General features: G+C 33.8%; 1 protein-coding gene across 1 annotated transcript in view; it reads right to left on the bottom strand.

Moving 5' to 3' along the window:
- Window positions 1–19,316, bottom strand: part of CSRNP3 (cysteine and serine rich nuclear protein 3) — a 141,774-nt gene extending 122,458 nt beyond the window's left edge. The window contains exon 1 of the mRNA XM_021703142.1: window positions 19,228–19,316. Coding sequence (XP_021558817.1) covers window positions 19,228–19,240 — 13 coding nt within the window. The 5' untranslated portion in view covers window positions 19,241–19,316. The remainder of the gene's footprint in view (window positions 1–19,227) is intronic.
- Between the last annotated feature and the right edge of the window lie 206 nt (window positions 19,317–19,522).

Genomic DNA, 19,522 nt, shown 5'->3' with positions numbered 1-19,522 from the left:
AATAGAGTGATGTGAAAAATAGATGTATGAACTGCAGTGGAAAGTTCTTCTGGAGGGTCCACTGAGACAGAGAGGAAAGGGAATGCAGAGTTTCCTGGTTAACTGTTCACTTTAAGTATCCTGTTTTCAATATCCCTTTGAGGACTGCCATACATCTGATACAATATGGAAACAATAGCTGTACCCAGTGCAACGACATATAGTCTTAGAGCAGATCTTAATTAATACATATTAACTAATATGAAAGCATATTATTTATTTATCTGTTTAATTGAAAACATACTTTAAGATCTTGTTCTCCTAGGATATAACATTGAATGTGTCCAATAGCTAACAAACGTGAAGGAGTTACATATAGTGGATCATGATTAAATATCCCTTTGGGGAAGATGAGCAGATTCTGCCGGAATCTGTGTTTGTATCAGCATCTTTGTGGCAGAGTCAGAGCTCAAACAACCTTATATACATTTCTGTTCATGATACTGATTTGAAGGGCTTGACACATGTTTCACATAACATACTCCAGAAATTCTAAGAGTAATTTCATAAAGGTGAGGTCAATAAACACCTAAAGTCTTAAAGACAGTTATTATCTATTTGTCACCTGAAAGAACCAATACTTTCAATGAAAAAGTATAGTTTTCATGTGGCCATTGGATATGAGCATGTTCATTGATGGGTAGAATCATGTGAAAAGTATATTCAGCTTTAATTTATGGCAACACTGTAGAAACTTAGTCATCAACTCTTAGGAAAGGAGTAAAAGGCATACCCAGATGCACTCTGAAGCAACCTGTTTCAGCATGATTAATAATAAATAGATAAGAGTTATTTGAGGCCAAATGAATCTGCATTTTAAAACTTTGAGGCCACCTGTCCTGAACTAACAACATTAAAGCAACAACAACAACACTACCATTTGACAAGCAACTAGAATATATGACATTTTCTGTTTAAACTGACAAATGCTCAGAAAGTTTGTGTTGACATACTTGGTTAATATTTAATTAAAATAAATTTTAGAAGCTTATTATTGGCACACAAATGTACATATATGCTGGCGCTCAAATCCAGATTGTCTTTTCCATCTCGAGTGTTAACCTAAGAAACTCATTTTAAAGTAAAACCAGGGATCTATGGAGGAATGAACCTCTGATTTCACCTGCAAACTCTTGTGTGCATTTTTCTGAGAGAGGAGACGTGGTGTCATGGGAGACAGGAATGTTCAAATGTTACCACTTCTGATGATGTCTAGAATAACTAAATATACTATTAAGTCAGCTATGTGAATATATATCATTCTGTCAGCTTCTCATGTGGGTTTTATCACATCAGGCTCACCACACTTAATTCAATACCTTTCATCTGGTGGGTTCTTGGTATATGTTTGCTATTGATAATGATGACAATAGTCTAAGCCATGATCTCATTTTCCAGACTGTGATCCCCTCTTTATTTTCAAGTTCCTCTCTAGGCCAGCAAGGTTTTAATTCTTTCTCATCATGGCAATAAACCTGTCACTGAGATCAGGTCAGACAAAATTTTCCAAGGCTAGCACACAAATTCCTTCTCTTGCATGCAAGCTTGACTCACTCTTGATCCTATCCTTGATGACAGGAAGGTCATATTGTATATCATCTGTCCATTTGTAGACCAAATGGTTTACAAGGACAGGGCATCTAAATTTTGCCCAGTTTATTTTGTAACTTACTGCCTAGTTCATGATTAAGTCAGAGATGACAAATTTTTCTTCTCAACAGTAGGAGGATTACACTTTTTCTTTCCTTTCCAAACAGGTTATTACAGAATTTTAAAATGTGAGTCAGGAGAAGAGATATCTAAAGCATTTGGTATAGACCTGGTCCCCAGCATAACACTTTTCATGAAGCTCCAAACATGTTTCTCTTCTTATGTCTATGAAAAATATGTCCCTAAATATTTAAGTGTTTTCTTCTTCCTAAGAATGAGTTAAAATTTAACAATTTTCTTATACCTCTAAAAATGCATTTTATTCTTTTAAATAAGAAGACATAAAGTAGCAAGAAGCTAGTAAACATAACCCAAAGATTGTTTACAATTTGAACCATATTATATACCATTATTCTTACTGTATCAATAGCCAAGCTCTGACACAAGTTTAAATATAAGAAAGTGATTTTTTCTGATAAATTTTTATAGAAAGTTTCAGTGTTTTGGATTCTATAGTTTAGATTTTTATTATGTGTTACATATGCTTGTTCTACTAATTTAAATATTATAGGGATATGGGTTTAGAATCTGTCATAACCCCACCCACCCCATCAAAGATAGCCATTATTACCACTTTGATATTTATTAGCAATATAATTTTTTTCATGACCTAATTTTTCATAGAAACATGAAAATATTTTGCCACTTTCTTTTTTTACTTAATATTTACTTAATATCTTTTCACATCAAAGTATATTAGAAATACCTCATTCTTTTATTAAAGAGCTATATAATATTTGATTATATGGATTTACTAGAATTTATTACACTAATTAATACCTTATTGACAGATATTTGGAAGGTTTCTGATTTTTAATTTCATCAATGTATCAGTGAACAACCTTTATGCACCTATGTAAGTGTTTCTGTAGAATAACTTCAGAGAGCGAGAAGAGTCGAAGGAATCAAAGTTTTGGTAAATATTGCCAAATACCCTCAAAGGTGTTGTAAAGAATTTACATGTCTACCGATAATATATAAAAGAATCTGTTCTACATACTTGTCAATGTTTTGGAAATCATGCAATAACTTTTTAAAGCTGAGGTTACAAATTCAGATGACTTCAGGACCGGACAGATAATAAAATATGTGAAATAACACAGAGTAAGAAAAGGGGAAGTAGTGGAAATTTGACTGGCGGGGGGGTAGGGACTATGATGGCCAAACAAAATAAATCTTTAGTTCTCGGGCTGCCAGTTTTTTCAGCCCTTGTCTTAGTGAAATACACCTCACTTTGATTCTTTAATTTTAAAGCAAGATATTCCTTCACTAGAGAAAGTAGCATAATCTTTGATGAGATAATTAATTTCACTATATAACATCTTATTTTAACCTAATTTTCTTTCTTTGTATTTTTTTCTCAAATTTTACAAATATGAGAATTCATTCTCTCCTAGATTTAGGATTTATTATGTGTTGTATTGATTTTATCAACACAAACCTTTTATGATACATTGAAAACGATAAAAAATATTATCTTATATTTTGTTCGTATATAAACAAAATTTTCTAACTTTTGTCAAGTTGGTATAAAATCTTTAAACTTAAATGTAAGATCATTTAAATACTCGTATTATTCACATATCAGTATAGAGAAAAAGAAATGGAAATACACTACTTGTCCCGAATATAAGTAATATCCTGCTAAGATTGATATTTAACCTAGTAAAACATCCTTGAGAAGAAAAAAGAAATCCCATTATTTTAGCCTGACAAAAAACAGAAGAGGAAAATTCTAGTTTCCTTTTGATAACAGTGGTTATCTTGTGGTCTGTGAGAAAGGGTGAAGGCCATGGAGAAAATTGGTTCTGTTCTCATTTTTCTAGTCCCACTGCATCAATAAACCACTCAAAGTTTCAACACAGAGCACACAATGTGAGCATGAGGCAGCTTGGCCTCTTTTAGCACTTTGTTATGCCCTTGACCCTTATGAGACTGTCAAGCACAGAGATTCAAGTAAAGGATTCCCATTGCTACAGGGTGCATCAAAAAATGGATTTCAAAGCAGAATAGTTCCTCAGTCAGTCTGAGATGAGGGTGATGATGATTAAGGAGAGTTTGGGAATGAGTCAGTATGTAATTCTAATTGTACTTTTGTATTTTGGGCTGTTATTTATGCCATATTTCTTTCTTTAGACCTGAAAAATAAAATACCTAGAGATAAAATAAAGCATAAAATTACAGCCATTTTTCAACACTTTCAATTTATCTTTAAGAAAAAGGTATAAAGCTACCACCTCTGCTGGGTGTAAAAGAAATAGTTAGATGATATTGACAACCGGAAAGCAAACCTGTGTTGAGAACAATTCCTTAACTGATTGTGCTCAAAATGTAAAATATTATCCTGTTTTGAAAAGTCATTTTGGAAGATAAAAGAACTTTAATACTGTGTTCTGAAATAGGTTCCATCTGTTATTTTTATTTTTTTCTAATATATGAGACCGTATGAGAACTATCTCATACCATGGATTCATTTCTTCTGATTCTTAAAGGTAATCTTGAGTGAGATAAAAATAGCATTCTTTCAGAAAATGTATGCTTAGAATAGAATTTTCAAAGAGTAACACAAAGTTTTAGAAGCTTATTTTGGGCTTGATGTTAAAAACCTAAAAACAATTAAATTAGAATCAGCTCTGCTTAAAATAAAGGAGGGGGGCAGGAAAACATAGAGCTACAATATTGTATAGGGAAAAAACCCAAGAGGGCCTCCAAATTCATCATGTTCATAAAATGTTTCTTAAAAACTAATCAGAGAGAAAAATTCCTTTCCAACATCTGATGTTATATTTAGATATATACTTTCAACTTTACCCTGAAAACAACACTGAAACACAGCTTTTAATGTTTCATTCATTCATTTGTATCCATTTGCTCTTATACAAACCAAAAGTTGACTTTTCTTTACATTTTTCCTATACTTGTTGCCTGGAATTATACATAACTGCAACTATAATTTTATTAAAATTAAGAGAGTCATTCACTATAAGGTAATCAAACTTATTTGAATGGAACTCTCTGTGGTTTAGACTTCTGGTTCTTCTATCAGATTAGTATTGGAATTGATTGGCAGATATCCCCATGCATATGTACATACTATATAAATTGGACAGCTCCTTGAAAAGAATTTTAAAGGTCTTGCGAGTTCTGAGCTTGTAGAGTTGGGGTCAACAAACATACTCTATCTTCAAAATTTCATTTGCTTCAAAAATGTATACTCCCTTTTATAAATCCCCATAGATCTTCTAGTCTATAACACTGTTGAATTTTAGCTTCCTTTGAAATACTATAAGCACGTATCTGTTAAAACGTTATAGTCCTCACAATTTTAAAACATTCTTAATCATGAAAGTTACTTTAGTATGGACATGTCCTCTGTTGCTTTCTATTTTTCTCTTTTAAGTTCTCTCTAACTCTCATACACATCAGGTTAGTAAATGAGAGAATTTTCCACCTTAATCCAAATTTTTAATAACTTCACTACTAACTGCATAAATGTAGATAAGAGTTTGCTAAAACTTTAATTTCAGTGAAGTTCACAGAGAGTTTGTATACTGGAACATTTATTTTGTCCTGTCTCTAACTTGGCCATGCTCTCAGACCACCCCCTTTTTTCTTCTTTAAGTGGTGATTTTCACATATTTTCTTATCCGAGATACAGTTTTTTGTTTTGTTTTTCCATTTTGAGTTTTGGTTCTCTGCTTATAACCAAATGACATTAAAAAAAAATTCATTTTATCCAGTGATCCCACTTCTAGGTATATATCCAAAAGAATTAGAAGCAGAATCTTGAAAGATGTTTGCATGCTCATGTTTATTGCAACATTATTCACAGATAAGAGGTGGAAGTAACCCGAATGTCCATCAGTGGATGAATGGATAAAGAAGGTATAGTGTGTGTGTGTATGTACACACACACACACACACACACACACACACACACGAATATTATACAGCCTTGAAGAAGGAAATCTGTTACATGCTACAGCGTGGGTGAACCTTGAGGACCCTTAGGCTAAATGAAGTAAGCTCGTCACAGAAGGACAAATATTGTATGATTCCACTCATATGAAGTATCTGAACTAGTCAAAATAACAGAAACAAAGTAGAAAGGTGGTTGCCAAGGGTGGGTGTGGGAGTGGATGGGGGGAAGGGAGTGATAAGTGTTTAATGGGTATAGAATTTCATTCAGTATATGAATATACTTAACACTCCTGAACTGTACACTTATAAATGGTTAAGATTGTAAATTTAATGTTATATGTGTTGGGGTTTTTTCCATGTTAAAATACCAAAAAGTAAAAAAAAACAACAACAATGCAAGTGTCTAAAAAAAAAAAATACATTTTATTTATCCTTTGCTCTTGAAAAGGTTCAGAGCAAAGGTTTTCATGCATTTTATTTATTTTTTTAAAGACTTTATTTATTTATTTGACAGAGAGAGAGCATGAGCTGGGCAAGGGGCAGAGGGAGAAGCAGACTTCCCCCTGAGTGGAGCCCGATGCAGGACTTGATCCCAGGACTCTGGGATCTTGATCCAAGCTGAAGGCAGTTGCTTAACTGACTGAGCCACCCAGCACCCTGTCTTCATGTATTTTAAATCACATATCCCCACCAGTAAAAAAGAAAGTTTCTGCATGTACTTCACCCATATATATATATACACACATATATATAAAATATATGCATATAGTAGTAAATGTATATATATACATATGTATATGTACTTATATGTAATATAATGTATTATATTATCTAAATTATATGAATATTTAGACATAGAAGTTAGAAATGATAAAAAATCATAAATATAGATACTAATATTTTTTCGATCAATTTGGTTATTTTTCAACAATTTTTTATTATAATATTCATGTGAAAATAAAAATAATAGGAATAACAAGGTTAAATGCAACTCATTTTTTTCAAATTTTTATTTAAATTCTAGAAAGATACTAATATTTTTACTTTGCTTCTCACTTGCTCACCCCATAGGAGGTTATATGCGTTAGACTTCGGAACTCACTGTTCTTGAGGGGAGGATAACATGTAAATAGGTAATTTAAATAAAGTGGTCAATTATCTAATAGACATAAACACAAGGTGCTAGAACACAGAAAGACTTCCTGGAAGAGTCACTAGATCTAAGCCTCTCTGTGTAAAGAGGAGATTGTGATGGGGCACCTGGCTGGCTCAGTGGTAGAGCTTGGATCCTAACAATGTATAAGAAATCTTTGAAGAAATTTAAGAGGGTAACTGAAGGTCATGGTCAGATATTTGTTTCAGATTGAGCTTCTGGGCAGCTGTATCGAGAATGGATGTGAAAAGACACAAATGGAATCTGTGATACTCATCAGTAGACTATCACATTATCTGGGTGAGAGATGAAGAGCAACAGAATTAAAGCAGTGACAATGCAGTTCTCAGGAGGAGAAGAAAAGTAAGTAGCATGAGGAAGAAACTCCATAGAATTCAGTCATGATTTTCTGGAAGTGGTTGGTGAGTAAGAAGTAATAATCTTAGTTACTTTGTAACTTCCTGACTTAGATAACTGGCTACTTATTCTTTTTTAAGATTTTACTTATTTATTTGAGAGAGAGAAAGCAAGAGAGAGAGAGAGCATGCAAGCTGGAGGGAGCAGTAAAGAGAATCTGAAGCAGACTCTGCACTGAGAACAGAGCCGGACATGGGGCTTGATCTCAGGACCCTGAGATCATGACCTGAGCCAAAACCAAAAGTCAGTCACTTAACCGACCGAGCCACCCACCTGTCAAGATGACTTGCTACTTATAACTGAGATGGTGAACATAGTAGCAGCAAAAGATTTGGGCCAGGGAGGAGATAAGCAGATTCTTTTTTAAATTAAGATTTACATAAAAATTGTAAACATTTAGAAATGAATAAAAAAAGAACAAATCACTTGTCATTCTACTTCTGAAAGGAAATTTTTGCATTTCAGACACTATAATATTTACATTATTATAATATATTGGTAAATCATTTGATTTATTCTCCCTGTCCTTTATTTACTTTAATGGTCCTTTGTGTATATATAATTTATATTAACTCCATTTTTTTATGTCTATTTTTCTCATCTAACATATTCTAATAAATGTCATATTTAGTGACATTTCACGTCATTGAGATTTCCTGTAAATGAAATTTTAGTAGCTGTGTAATGTGATATCTTCTGGATGTAACACAGTTTTTAAAACAAATCTCCTAATATAGAACATGTATGTTATTTTCAATATTTCAAACAATTATATATAATGCTATGATATATTTCCTCTTGTCTGGAAATCTACTGCTTGTTTAAGTTAAGAAAGCATAAGCATATGAAAGTTTCTTGACATATTTTGCCCCTAGCATATTGCCATTAAGAGGATAGGTCAGTGAAACAGATATGCAGTAAAAAATCTTGCTCATTTGATAGGTATAAAATTACATTTTATTCCCATTTCTTTGAGTACTTTTGAAGATGAACTTTTCTATATGTTCTATAGTTGTTCCTTCATTTCTTTTACCCCATTTTTTTTAAGGAGCCTTATTGATGTTCTTATTAATTTGTGGATTTCCTTAAATAATAAGGGTAATCACCCTTCACTGTCACCTATGAAATGTTTTAAGTAGTTGGCTATTTATCTTTTTATAGTTTATAGTAGTTTATGATTTTCTATCCTTTCATACTTCACATTTTAAGTTATCTTTTCTTATAATAATAAGATACATTTTGAGGAAATTTGGAGATTACTGAAAAATACCAGGAAGACAATAAATTACATCTACACTTAACCACCCATATATAACCAGTTTTATTACATGTGTGTGTGCATGTGCATACACATATATACAAAAGCACTTACATAATCATCCTTTCTTCCATGCATTACACATCATTTGAAAGCATAGTGGCATCACACTGTGAGGGCTGTTTTATAGGCTCCTTTTTCACTTAGGTCTCCAATAATAAACTATGTTGTGGAAAAACTTTTATTTTAACCACCTCAGAATATTGCTTTGTGTGGATATTTAATAATTTATTTAATTAATTCATTATTTCCAGACATGCAGAGGTTTCTCATTTTCATTAATTTAAATATCATCTCAGTAAACATCTTTGTACACATAGCTCTGTGTTCATAATTGACTTTTTCATTAAGGCTTTTAAAAATTTGGAATCCCTAGGTCAAAGAGTATACAGAGAGTAAGGTCATTTATACATAATAACAAATTGTTTTTTAGAAAAGTTGAACCAATTTACCTGTCCATTCCTATAGTGTGACATGGTTCATTTCTCCACATCTTCACCAATATTAGATATATTTATGATAACATTAGATAAATTTATGATTTGTGTGTTTACCATGTGCCAGGTTCTGTATCTACTTTACTGGTAAAGTGTCTGAACGTCAGAAAGCTTAAAGTGTGCCTAACTCCTGGAGCACCTGGGTGGCTCAGTCAGTTAAGCTTCCGACTCTTGATTTCAGCTCAGGTCATGATCTCAGGCTTGTGGGATGGAGCTCTATGTCAGGCTCCACACTCAGCATGGAGTCTGCTTTGGATTTTCTCTCTCCTCTTCCTCTGCCTTTCTTTCTGCTTGTGCATGCACTCTCTCTCTCTCTTTCTCAAATAAACAAATAAAATCTTTAAAAAAATAGTTTGCCTAAAACCTCACAGATAAGTGGAAAATGAACTCAAAGTTCAGTCTGACCTTAAAAATGATGCTGTCAGTATGCTACACTATTTCCCAAAGCTTTATATGTTTATATGAGCATTATTTATCAAGTGTCTTTGACTACTAGTTAGGTTGAACATTTTCTTTTTCAAGTTTAGAGGTCACCAGAATTTCTTTTGTAAAAAGTTCCCTCAAAGCCTTGCCAATTATCCTAATGAAGTTTATATTTTCTTAGTGATGTCTAACAACTCTCTATATTTTAATAATATTGACCATTTGTACTTACATATGCTGCAAATATTTTTTCAAGTGTCTTTTCTTATGTAAGTTGTATTTGGAGCATTTTCTAATACACATCTATGAATTTTCCAATCAAAATCCCAGCAGGATTTTTTGCAGATATCAACAAGCTGATTCTAAAATTTATAGGTCAAGGCAAAGGAGTTAAAATACCAAAGCAATTTTGAAAGAGAAGAGGATGCACACTATCTGATCTGAAGATTTACTATAAAGCTACAGTAACCAAGACAATGTGATAATGGGAAAACATATAAGTACATACATCAGTGGGAAAGAATAGAGAGACCAGAAATAGACCTGAACAAATATGACTGATTTTTGACAAAGGTACAGAGGCAATTTAATAGGGAAAAGATAGCCTTTTTAAAAAATGGTGATAGAACAGTTGGATGTCTATACGCAAAATATTGAAACTTATACAAAAATTTACTCAAAATTAATCATATACGTAAAAGTAAAACATGAAATTATAAAATATTTAGAATAGGTGAAAATCCTTGTGACCTTAGGTTAGGCAAATAATTTACTGATACAAAACCAAAACCATAACCCATAAAAGAAAAACTTTGATAGATAAGACTTCATAAAAGTCAAAAACCCCTACTCTATGAAAAACAGTAAAGAATATAAAAAACAAGCCACAGAAAGGGAAAAGTTTACAAATTTCACATTTCCCAAAAGATTTTTATCCAAAATATTTATAAAGAGCTCTCAAAACTCAACAATAGAAAGCAACTCAATAAAAAATAGAGCAAAATAAAATATACAAAGAATTCTTGGGCTGCCTGGGTGGCTCAGCTGGTTAAGTGGCTGCTTTCGGCTCAGGTCATGATCCCAGGGTCCTGGAGTCTAGTCCCACATTGGGCACCTTGCTCAGCAGGGAGCCTGCTTCTCCTTCTGCCTGCCACTCCCCCTGCTTGTGCTCACTCTCTTTCTGATTTAAAAATAAATAAATATTTTTTAAAAGTACACAAAGAATTCTTAAAACTTAACAAAAAGAAGGAAAGCATTTAAAAAATGGCCAAAGACCTGCACAAATACCTCACCAAAAAATATATACAGATGACAAATGAGCATACGAAAAGGTATTCCATATCATATGTCATCAGGGAAATACAAATTAAAACAAGGTACTATTTACACCTATTAAGTGGCCAAAATCCAAAACACTGACAATACCAAATGCTGGAGAGAATGAGGAGCAAGAAGAATTCTCATTCATTGTTGGGAATGCAAAATGGTGTAGACACTTCAAATGACATTTTCATGGGTTCTTTTTTCTTTTATTCTTTTGTTTTGTTTTGTTTTGTTAGAGAGAGTTGGTGGGGGAGGAGCAGAGGGAGAAGAAAGATAACCTCAAGCAGACTCCCCGCTGAGCACGGAGCCCCACTTGGGACTCAAACCTACAACCCTGAAATCACGACCTGAGCCAAAATCAAGAGTCAAAGGCTAACTGATTGAGCCACCCAGGGGCCCTCATTTGGTGGGTTGTTATAAAACTAAACCTACTCTTACCATATGACTTATCAATTGTGCTCCTTGGTATTTACCCAAAGGAGTTGAAAACTTATGTCCAAGCAAAAGTTCTGCACATGAATGTTTCTAGAAGCTTCATTCATAATTGCCAAAACTTAGAGGCAACCAAGATGTCCCCAGGTAGGTGAATGGATAAATAAAGTGTGATACATCCAGACCATGGAATATTTTTTAGTGCTAAAAAGGAATGGATTATCAAGCCACAAAAAAGACACGGAGAAAACTTAAATGCGTATTACTAAGTGAAAAAAGCCAATCTGAGAAGTCTACATACTGTATGATTCCAACTATATAACATACTGAAAAGGGCAAAACTACGGAGACAGTAAAAAATTAGTGTTTGCCAGGGGATTGTGGGGGTGGGGAGAAAAGTAAATAGATGGAACATTTTTAGGATAATGAAAATACTCTATAGAAACTACAACGATGGCATTATACATTTGTCCAAACCCATTGAATATACAATACCAAGAATGAAACCTAATGTAAACTGTGAACTTTGAGTGATTATAATATGTCAAAGGAGGTTCATCAATTATGACTAATGTCTCACTCTGGTAGGGGTTGTTAATAATGGCGGAGACTGTGCACATGTAGGGGCAGGGAATACATGTGAAATTTCTAGACTTTCTTCTCAATTTTGCTGTGAATCTAAATAAAACTGCCCTAAAAAAATAGTCTTTTTGAAAAGTTGGCCAAAATATTTCAAAATACTTGAACACACACTTCATAAAGGTATAGGTGGTGAATAAGCACAAAGAAAATTGCTCAATATTATTATTCCTTAAGGACCTGAAAATTAAAAACCACCATGACAATTAGAATGACTGAAATAAAATAAAAACTGATAACACCAAATGCTGGTGAAGGCATGGAGCACAGTGAATGTTCATACATTGTTGGTGGAAATGCAAGGAGGTATTAGCCGTTCTGGAAAACAGTTTTATGGTGTCTTAGAAAGTTAAACATATACTTAACATGCGATACACAATCTCACTAGGGTATTTACCCATGATAAGTGAAAACATAGTTTCTCACAAAAATTTCTACGTGGATGCTAACTGCAGCTCTATTCCAAACATTAAGAGCTCAACAACCCAAGTGTCCTTCAATGGGTGAATGGATAAACAAACTGCGGTACATACAGACAATGGAATACTACTTAGCAATAATGGAGAACAAACTATTGATACACATAACAACATGACTGAATCTCAAATGCATTATGCTAACTGAAAAAGGCCAGATGTGAAAGATTACATTCTGTATGTTTCTATTGATATGATATTCTGGAAAAGGCAAAACTATAGTGACACAGAGCAGATCAGTTGCCAGGGATTTCAGGGGGGAGGGTGGAGTCGACAAGGGGCAGCTCAAGGTTATTTTGGGGGTGATAGAACTGTTCTGTATCTTGATTGTGGTAAAGATTACAAGACTCTGTGCAATTATCAAATCTCATGAAACTATAACCAAGAAGAGTGAATTTTATTGCTTATAAATATAAAGCTGAATAAATGACTTCTCATTTTTCTTTGCTTTTTTGCAGTATTTAAATGCTTTCCTAAACCAAAGGTACATAAAAACCTGAAAGCTATTGAATTTATTTAATGTTTAATAATAATTTAAATGTTGAAAAATATATAATTTAAAATATTTTAAAATAATATCTTAAATCTTTACCTACATTTTACTTTATTTTTTTTAAAGATTTTATTTATTTATTTAACAGAGGGAGAGAGAGCACAAGCAGGGGGAGCTGCAGGCAGAGGGAGAGGGAGAAGCAGGTTCCCCCCTGAGCAGGGAGCCCAATACAGGGCTTGATTCCAGGACCCTGGGATCATGACGTGAACCGAAGGCCGACACTTAACCAACTGAGCCACACAGGCGCCCCTACATTTTACTTTAATATTATATGATGTGTAGATCACACTTTATTTTTCTCCAAATAGTTACATTGTTCTAGTACCTTCTATTCAGTAAGCCGTTTTCCTTCTCTGCTTCATTCCCCCACCCCCATTTGAAACGCCCTCTTTAGCAGACACTAATTAATTACGTGTACTTGGAGTGTTAATAGCCGTTCATTGAGGGGCCTCTCCATTGACTTATGATTATTTCTTTGTTGCATTTTATTATTGCATGTATATAGTGTCTATTTTTGGACTTTCTATTCCATTTCATTGCTCTGATGATTTGTTTGTGTGTGTGTGTGTGTGTGTGTCCTTGTTAGGCACTGATATCCTATAGACACGTGTGGGTAATATGTAATTCTGTCGCCTAATCGAAGAAAAAGGTTGGAGTCATTATCATCTATGTAATTAACAAAACTGTAAGAGTGGTTTGGCTTGATCAGGGACAATGGGGAGGATAGATGAACAATAAGCTGAGGGTGGATCCCTGGGGAGCACTGTGATTTAAGCAAGAGTCAAATTTCAAGAACTTTTTTGGGCCTGTTATTTGGCCTCTACATTGTTTATTGTTTTAAATTAGCTGACTTCACTCGTTTATATTACCTATGGCCACTTATCAGTATTTGAGTTTGTGATTCGAGACTTTGTGAGAGAGGAGAGAATGCAGAACCTGTCAGAGGGGCCTTTACAAAAGGATCTACAAGGTGTAAGGCAAACCAAGAGGTGGGGTGTCACAACAGTCCAGGATGTGGAAGAAGAAAAATGAACTTAACAGTGTCAAATACCCCTGAGAGAGCCAGTCAAGATACGGGCTGCCAGGTCATCTGTGCCTTTAGAGAGAGTGTGCTCTGCTAAATGGGGTTAGAAATCAGATGGCACTGTGCTGAGGAGTGACTGGATCTTAGAAACCAGAGATAATGAATGTAGACTGCTGTATGGAGAGTTTGAATGGGTTGGGAGGAGAGAAATTGAATAGTAGTGCCTGTGAAATCTAGTGAAGAGAGAGGTCAGTTTGTTTTGTATGCTGACTTACTTTTTTGGATAGAAATCTGAAGAATGTATACAGGTTGAAGGAAAAGAGTGAGCAAGGGAGAAAAAGTTGAAGATAAAGGACAAAAAGGAAGTAACTAATGGCCAAAGCCTCAGCATCAGTGAGAGGGAATACAATCAAACACAGGCTTTGCCTTGAATAGAAAGGATTCCCGATCATTTAAGATTGGAGGAAAGAAAGTAAGAATGTTGATAGATGTAGCTGTTTGATGCTGGAGGGAATTGCAAGGAGGCACAAGTAGTTTCCACACAACGACCTCAATTTTCTTGTTAACATAACAGGTGCACCGAGAATGAAGGGGGGAGATTGTATGGCTGGAGTGGGGTGATAAACCTTTGAAATAGTGGCTGACTGTAGTCAGAGTGAAGGATTAGTGGATGCTATTGAGGAGCTAACTCGGATTAGAAAACCATAAATCTGCAGAGTGGATTATTGGCTCCTGGAGCACTCTTGCGCCTGGGTGTAAGAGAAGAGAAGGTCCACTCTACTTTGGATTGAAGGTTGCAGTGAGAAAGGACAGGCTGTAGAAATGTAGACAGTAAGGTGCTGGTGTCCAAGCTAAATTTCAAGCAAGACTCGGAGAACATGGAAAGATCCAAGTCTCCCTGAATTCAAAGAAAAAGAAGTGACAAGAAAAGGGTTTAAGTCATTTGAACCTAGCATCACTTCTGACTTAATCTTGTTTTTACCTTATTTTTCCCTTTCCCTAATTTCCCTCACTTGCTTTATATCCACTCATTATTTTGTAAGACACATTTTAGGTACAAGGCCAGGCGTAAGCAAATAAAAGGAAACTAAAAGCACACAGATGGTCAGACAGAGGTAAGTTTCATTTTGACAAGAGAAGCTGTCAGGTGTCTCAGTTGAGGTTTAATTGAAAACAAGATGCTGAAGGTGTTTAGGAGGCTTTCTGGTTGATAGGGAGTGGATGTTTATTGAGGTTGTGGAGGTTAGGGTTTGTTCAGTAGTTCTCATCTTGGGGTAATTTTGTCCCAAGGGGACACTAGGCAATGTCTAGAGACATTTTTTGGTTTTCCCAATGGGGGTTGGAGTATCCCTGGTGTCCCTCCAACGGGGGTTGGAGCAGCCAGGGATGCTACTGATCATCCCACAGTGCACAAAGTTGCCCCCACAACAAAGAATTATCTGATCAAAATGTCAATATTGATGAGGTTGAGAAACCTGGATTAGTTAAAACTATTTATAAGACTGACGGAATATTGAGAATGGTAGGAAATCATCTGGAGAACCACTGAAGAAAGGGGGAGGAGAAGAACTGACCCAGGGCAATAGGCATGCCAGGTAACGTGGGATTCAAAGATGTGTATTTTTGGGTGGTGATTTGCGAAAGGATGGAAGAGTCAGCCCACGGGGAACTGGATTTGTGGTACAAATTTGTAAATGATTCCTGGGTTTAACTATTATAAAGCAAACATAGGGAGGATGAAAGTAAGGGAATTTAAATTTTCCACTTGCTTTTGAAAAGTCACATTTCAGTTACCCTTAAACAAAAGAGCTTCTAGCTCTTTCCTTTGAAGTTTCCAGATGAATGCAACAAAGATTAATACTGGTTTGGAAAGAATTTATCTCTGACACTGTGACATTACATAAGTCCTTGTTATATGCAACTGATAAAGCACTAAATTTTACCCCTGGAACTAACAATACACTATATGTTAACTAAATTGAATTTAAATAAAAAATTTAAAAAACTAAAAATTTTTAAAAAATATTTTAGTAAAAGAAAAAGAAGATGTCCTTATTTTCTCCATAGCCTTCCACCAGTCCTCTGCATCTCTCATGTTTTCTTTTCTTTTGGTTTTCCCAAAGCAAACAGTACCAGTTGCCTCTTTTGGTCAAACTCATAGAGCTGACTGTCTGTTCTGTTCACACTACATGTAATAAGTATTCTCTTATTTAATTAAAATAGACTTTCTAAACAATTGTGACCTTCACTGCATCATTCTTGTAATACTCCAATACTGGACATTTATTTCCTTTAGATGATAAGCTGTTTAAAATACCTGCCTTTTGGAATACTGAAGGAGTTGCAATATTTATTAGGTTTTGAGACCTCCTAATCCAATTTTTGTTTATTTGGATGATTAGATATTCCTTTCACTTATTAACATCTTATTAACACTGAAAAAGAATTGATTTAACCTCTTTTTCTGCATAGCAAGTTGGCTAAACCTTTTAATTCTATCCAGTAAAGTCAATACTGAATAGCTTTTAAGATAATATCAATTTATGTGATACATTCATCTATAGTTTAGATGGGTTGCAAAAAATGCACAGGTCTTCTGGGCCATACACACCTCCAGATTCCTGTGCTCTGTACTTTATGTTTCTTAACGTTTCATAGAAAAATTCCAACCAGATTACATCAAAAGAAACTTGATGACTCATTTGCTGATGATCACAAATAGATGAATTTATTTTAATTTCCAAATCTCCATATATCTTCTACTAAATGTACAAAGGAAGACATGTGTCCTTTAAAAAATTAGTACTATAGGAATGAGATGGTATTTAAATAATTCCCTTCTGTCTGTAGTCCCAGTACTTAGAGCTCTCCTAAAATGATAAGACTGATGATGAAACAACAGAAAGACAATTATATAGAGCTTTTTAACACCATGTGTCATCTATATGTATTGACATAGACATCTGTAACTACTTTAGGTTCATAATATTTATTCAATTAAAAAAATTGGATTAATTTTCTCCCCTACCCAGATGAATAGTTATAGCCTCTACCCCTTTAGTAAGTGATTGGACTAATCCATGTTCAATTGTACCTTTCTTTGACCACATTTTATGTACATGTAGTAAGTGTATTATCATTTTAAAAATACATCCTTTCCTTCTGCTGAAATTGAGGAAGACAAGCACTAGTTATTTTATATACATTAACAACATTTACTTTAAAAATGATGATTTAGAAAACTTACCAGTAGGCATTGTATTTCATCACATTCATTTTCAGAGAAGTTGGCACTATTTGGGCAAAGGTAGTATCTATCTCTTTTGTGTAAATTATGCAGTACTAAGTCATTAGGCTTATTTTAAAATTTCATCCCTCTACATTCTCTATTCCTTTTCCCTTATAGCACTCTAACCACCTAACATAATATATAATTAATTTTTTTATTGCTTATATATTTTCACCCTCTAGAATGTAATTTCCACGGAGGCAAGGATATTGGTGTATTTTATTCACTGCTGCTCCCATGCACATAGTAGGTACTAGATAAATAAATATTTGTTGAATAATTGTAGTTGTTATGTAAATTAATCTAACCACTTGTCTAATGGCACAATTAAGCAAGAGATGTCTTCACTGACTTTTCAAAAAACAATTTTACTGTTTTTAATGACTTGATCTGTTTTAACTTCTTCAGTTATCCCCTTCTTAAAAGCTTTTCATGAGAAGCATGCAGTGCCATTTCAAGCAGTCTGGACTCCCACACTACTGCAAATTCTTTACTCATCCAGCTACTATTTGCATGTGGATCCCTTAGAGGTTTATAGCGTTCAATCCTTTTCAAACCTACATACATGTCTTTCTAGGTCTTTGGGGAAATGATTTAATTCTCTGGTGAGTATAATAAAGAAGTTAAATGTATTGGAATAAAAATAAAGAACACCAAGTAGGCAATGCTCACCTTTGTTCTTTTCATAGGTGTTTGCATTAATGACTTCCTACAACATTAAATTTGTAGTTGTGGCAAAAAAGAAGCTTCTTTTTAAAAATTTCATATTACTTGTGTTGTACTTAAAGAGCTACTTCATAAAATGTCAATCGGGTGTGGGTTGTAATAGAGTAACAACACTCCCATTGGTATAAACCTTCACTATGCTAGTATATAAAAGCCATAATGTGAAAATATGAATAATCCCCATATAATTCTCATTGCATTTTAGAATTCATTACATGCCCTTTTAAATCTGGCTTGTCTTTTAAATTATCTGTTGCTTGTGTTAATAATAAAATTAATTTCTGAGTAACATATTGGTTGGGCAATTCTTGAGAACAGGAACCGTATCTTATTCATTTTGAAACAACCAAAGCACTTAGCCCATTGCCATGCATATGGTAAGTACTAAATAAATTTTGAATGAATATACCCTTGGATGAATGAGGAAAAGATGTAGAAGATGTAGAAGACAAGCCTGACCAAGGCAATCAAAATAAAAGATCATCAATACTTTTTCATTTTAAATTATGAATATTTGATATTGGGTCCCACAAAGTAAAGAAGGTAGAAATCATCCACTTTCTCAAGCTATCCCATGAGAATAAACTATTTCAACCTACACTGTAATTCAAACTTCCAAATGAATATTTTATGGTAGGCTATTATTATAATAAGTTGTTTAATAAGCTGTTTTATTTTGCTTTGCTTTTCCAGACTTAGGACTCTAAACAACATAGAAAAGGTCCTCAAATATTCTTCTGCTCATTCATATGAATTGTCATTTTATTAAGACCACATTTTCCAACAAAAGCATAATTTATTTGATTGTACTTAGGGAAAGTCAGGGAGTAGGATTCAAAGGATTGTAGAAGGATTGATGATCAGCTATCCTTCTAAACTATTTGTGTACATGCTATATGTTGCAGCCAAAGATACAAAATAAATGAAAAATTTGCAGAGTAGGTATACATTTCTTAACAAATCAGAAATAAAATTTTATAAAGATGCCTAATATTTATTTATTTTTATTTTAACAGTGCTGCCCTTTATAAAAAGCAAAGCAAATTTTAATAACCAATGGTTTTCTACTGAAACAATATTTTCTTTTAACCATTCCCAAGTGAACTAAATATTATATTTCTGGTATAAATGAATTTTTTAAAAAATTTTGAAGAGATCTTGTTAAAATATGTATTTTAAGTCAACATGTGTCCTTAGCATCCAATTACACATTAGCAGGAACAACTTGGAGCAGTTTATATCTCAGATCTATAAAAGCATGAAAATAATAATGTGTGAACTGCTAACCTTGAGATCTCATGAACTCCAGTATCTTTCTGAAGACTCTATGCTTCTGAAAACATCTTTTCAGTCTGTTGACATCTCCTTATTTTTTCCTTAAAAAAGAAAACATGTCTCAATATGTCACATAAGGTTATATTTGCAAAAAGTAAAGCTAACTACATAGTATAAATATAATGTGACACAGGAAAATCAGTAGGAATCCTAGAATATAAACAAAGCATTAAATATAGAACTAAATAATCACACTATATATAATTTAGCAGAAAGAATATCCATCCTAGAAGAATATAGCAAATTT

Source organism: Neomonachus schauinslandi, chromosome 3 (genome assembly GCF_002201575.2).
Source record: "Neomonachus schauinslandi chromosome 3, ASM220157v2, whole genome shotgun sequence".
Lineage (NCBI taxonomy): Eukaryota > Metazoa > Chordata > Mammalia > Carnivora > Phocidae > Neomonachus > Neomonachus schauinslandi.
The sequence above is the reverse complement of the archived record's forward strand: the minus strand, read 5'-3'. Positions and strand labels throughout refer to the sequence as shown.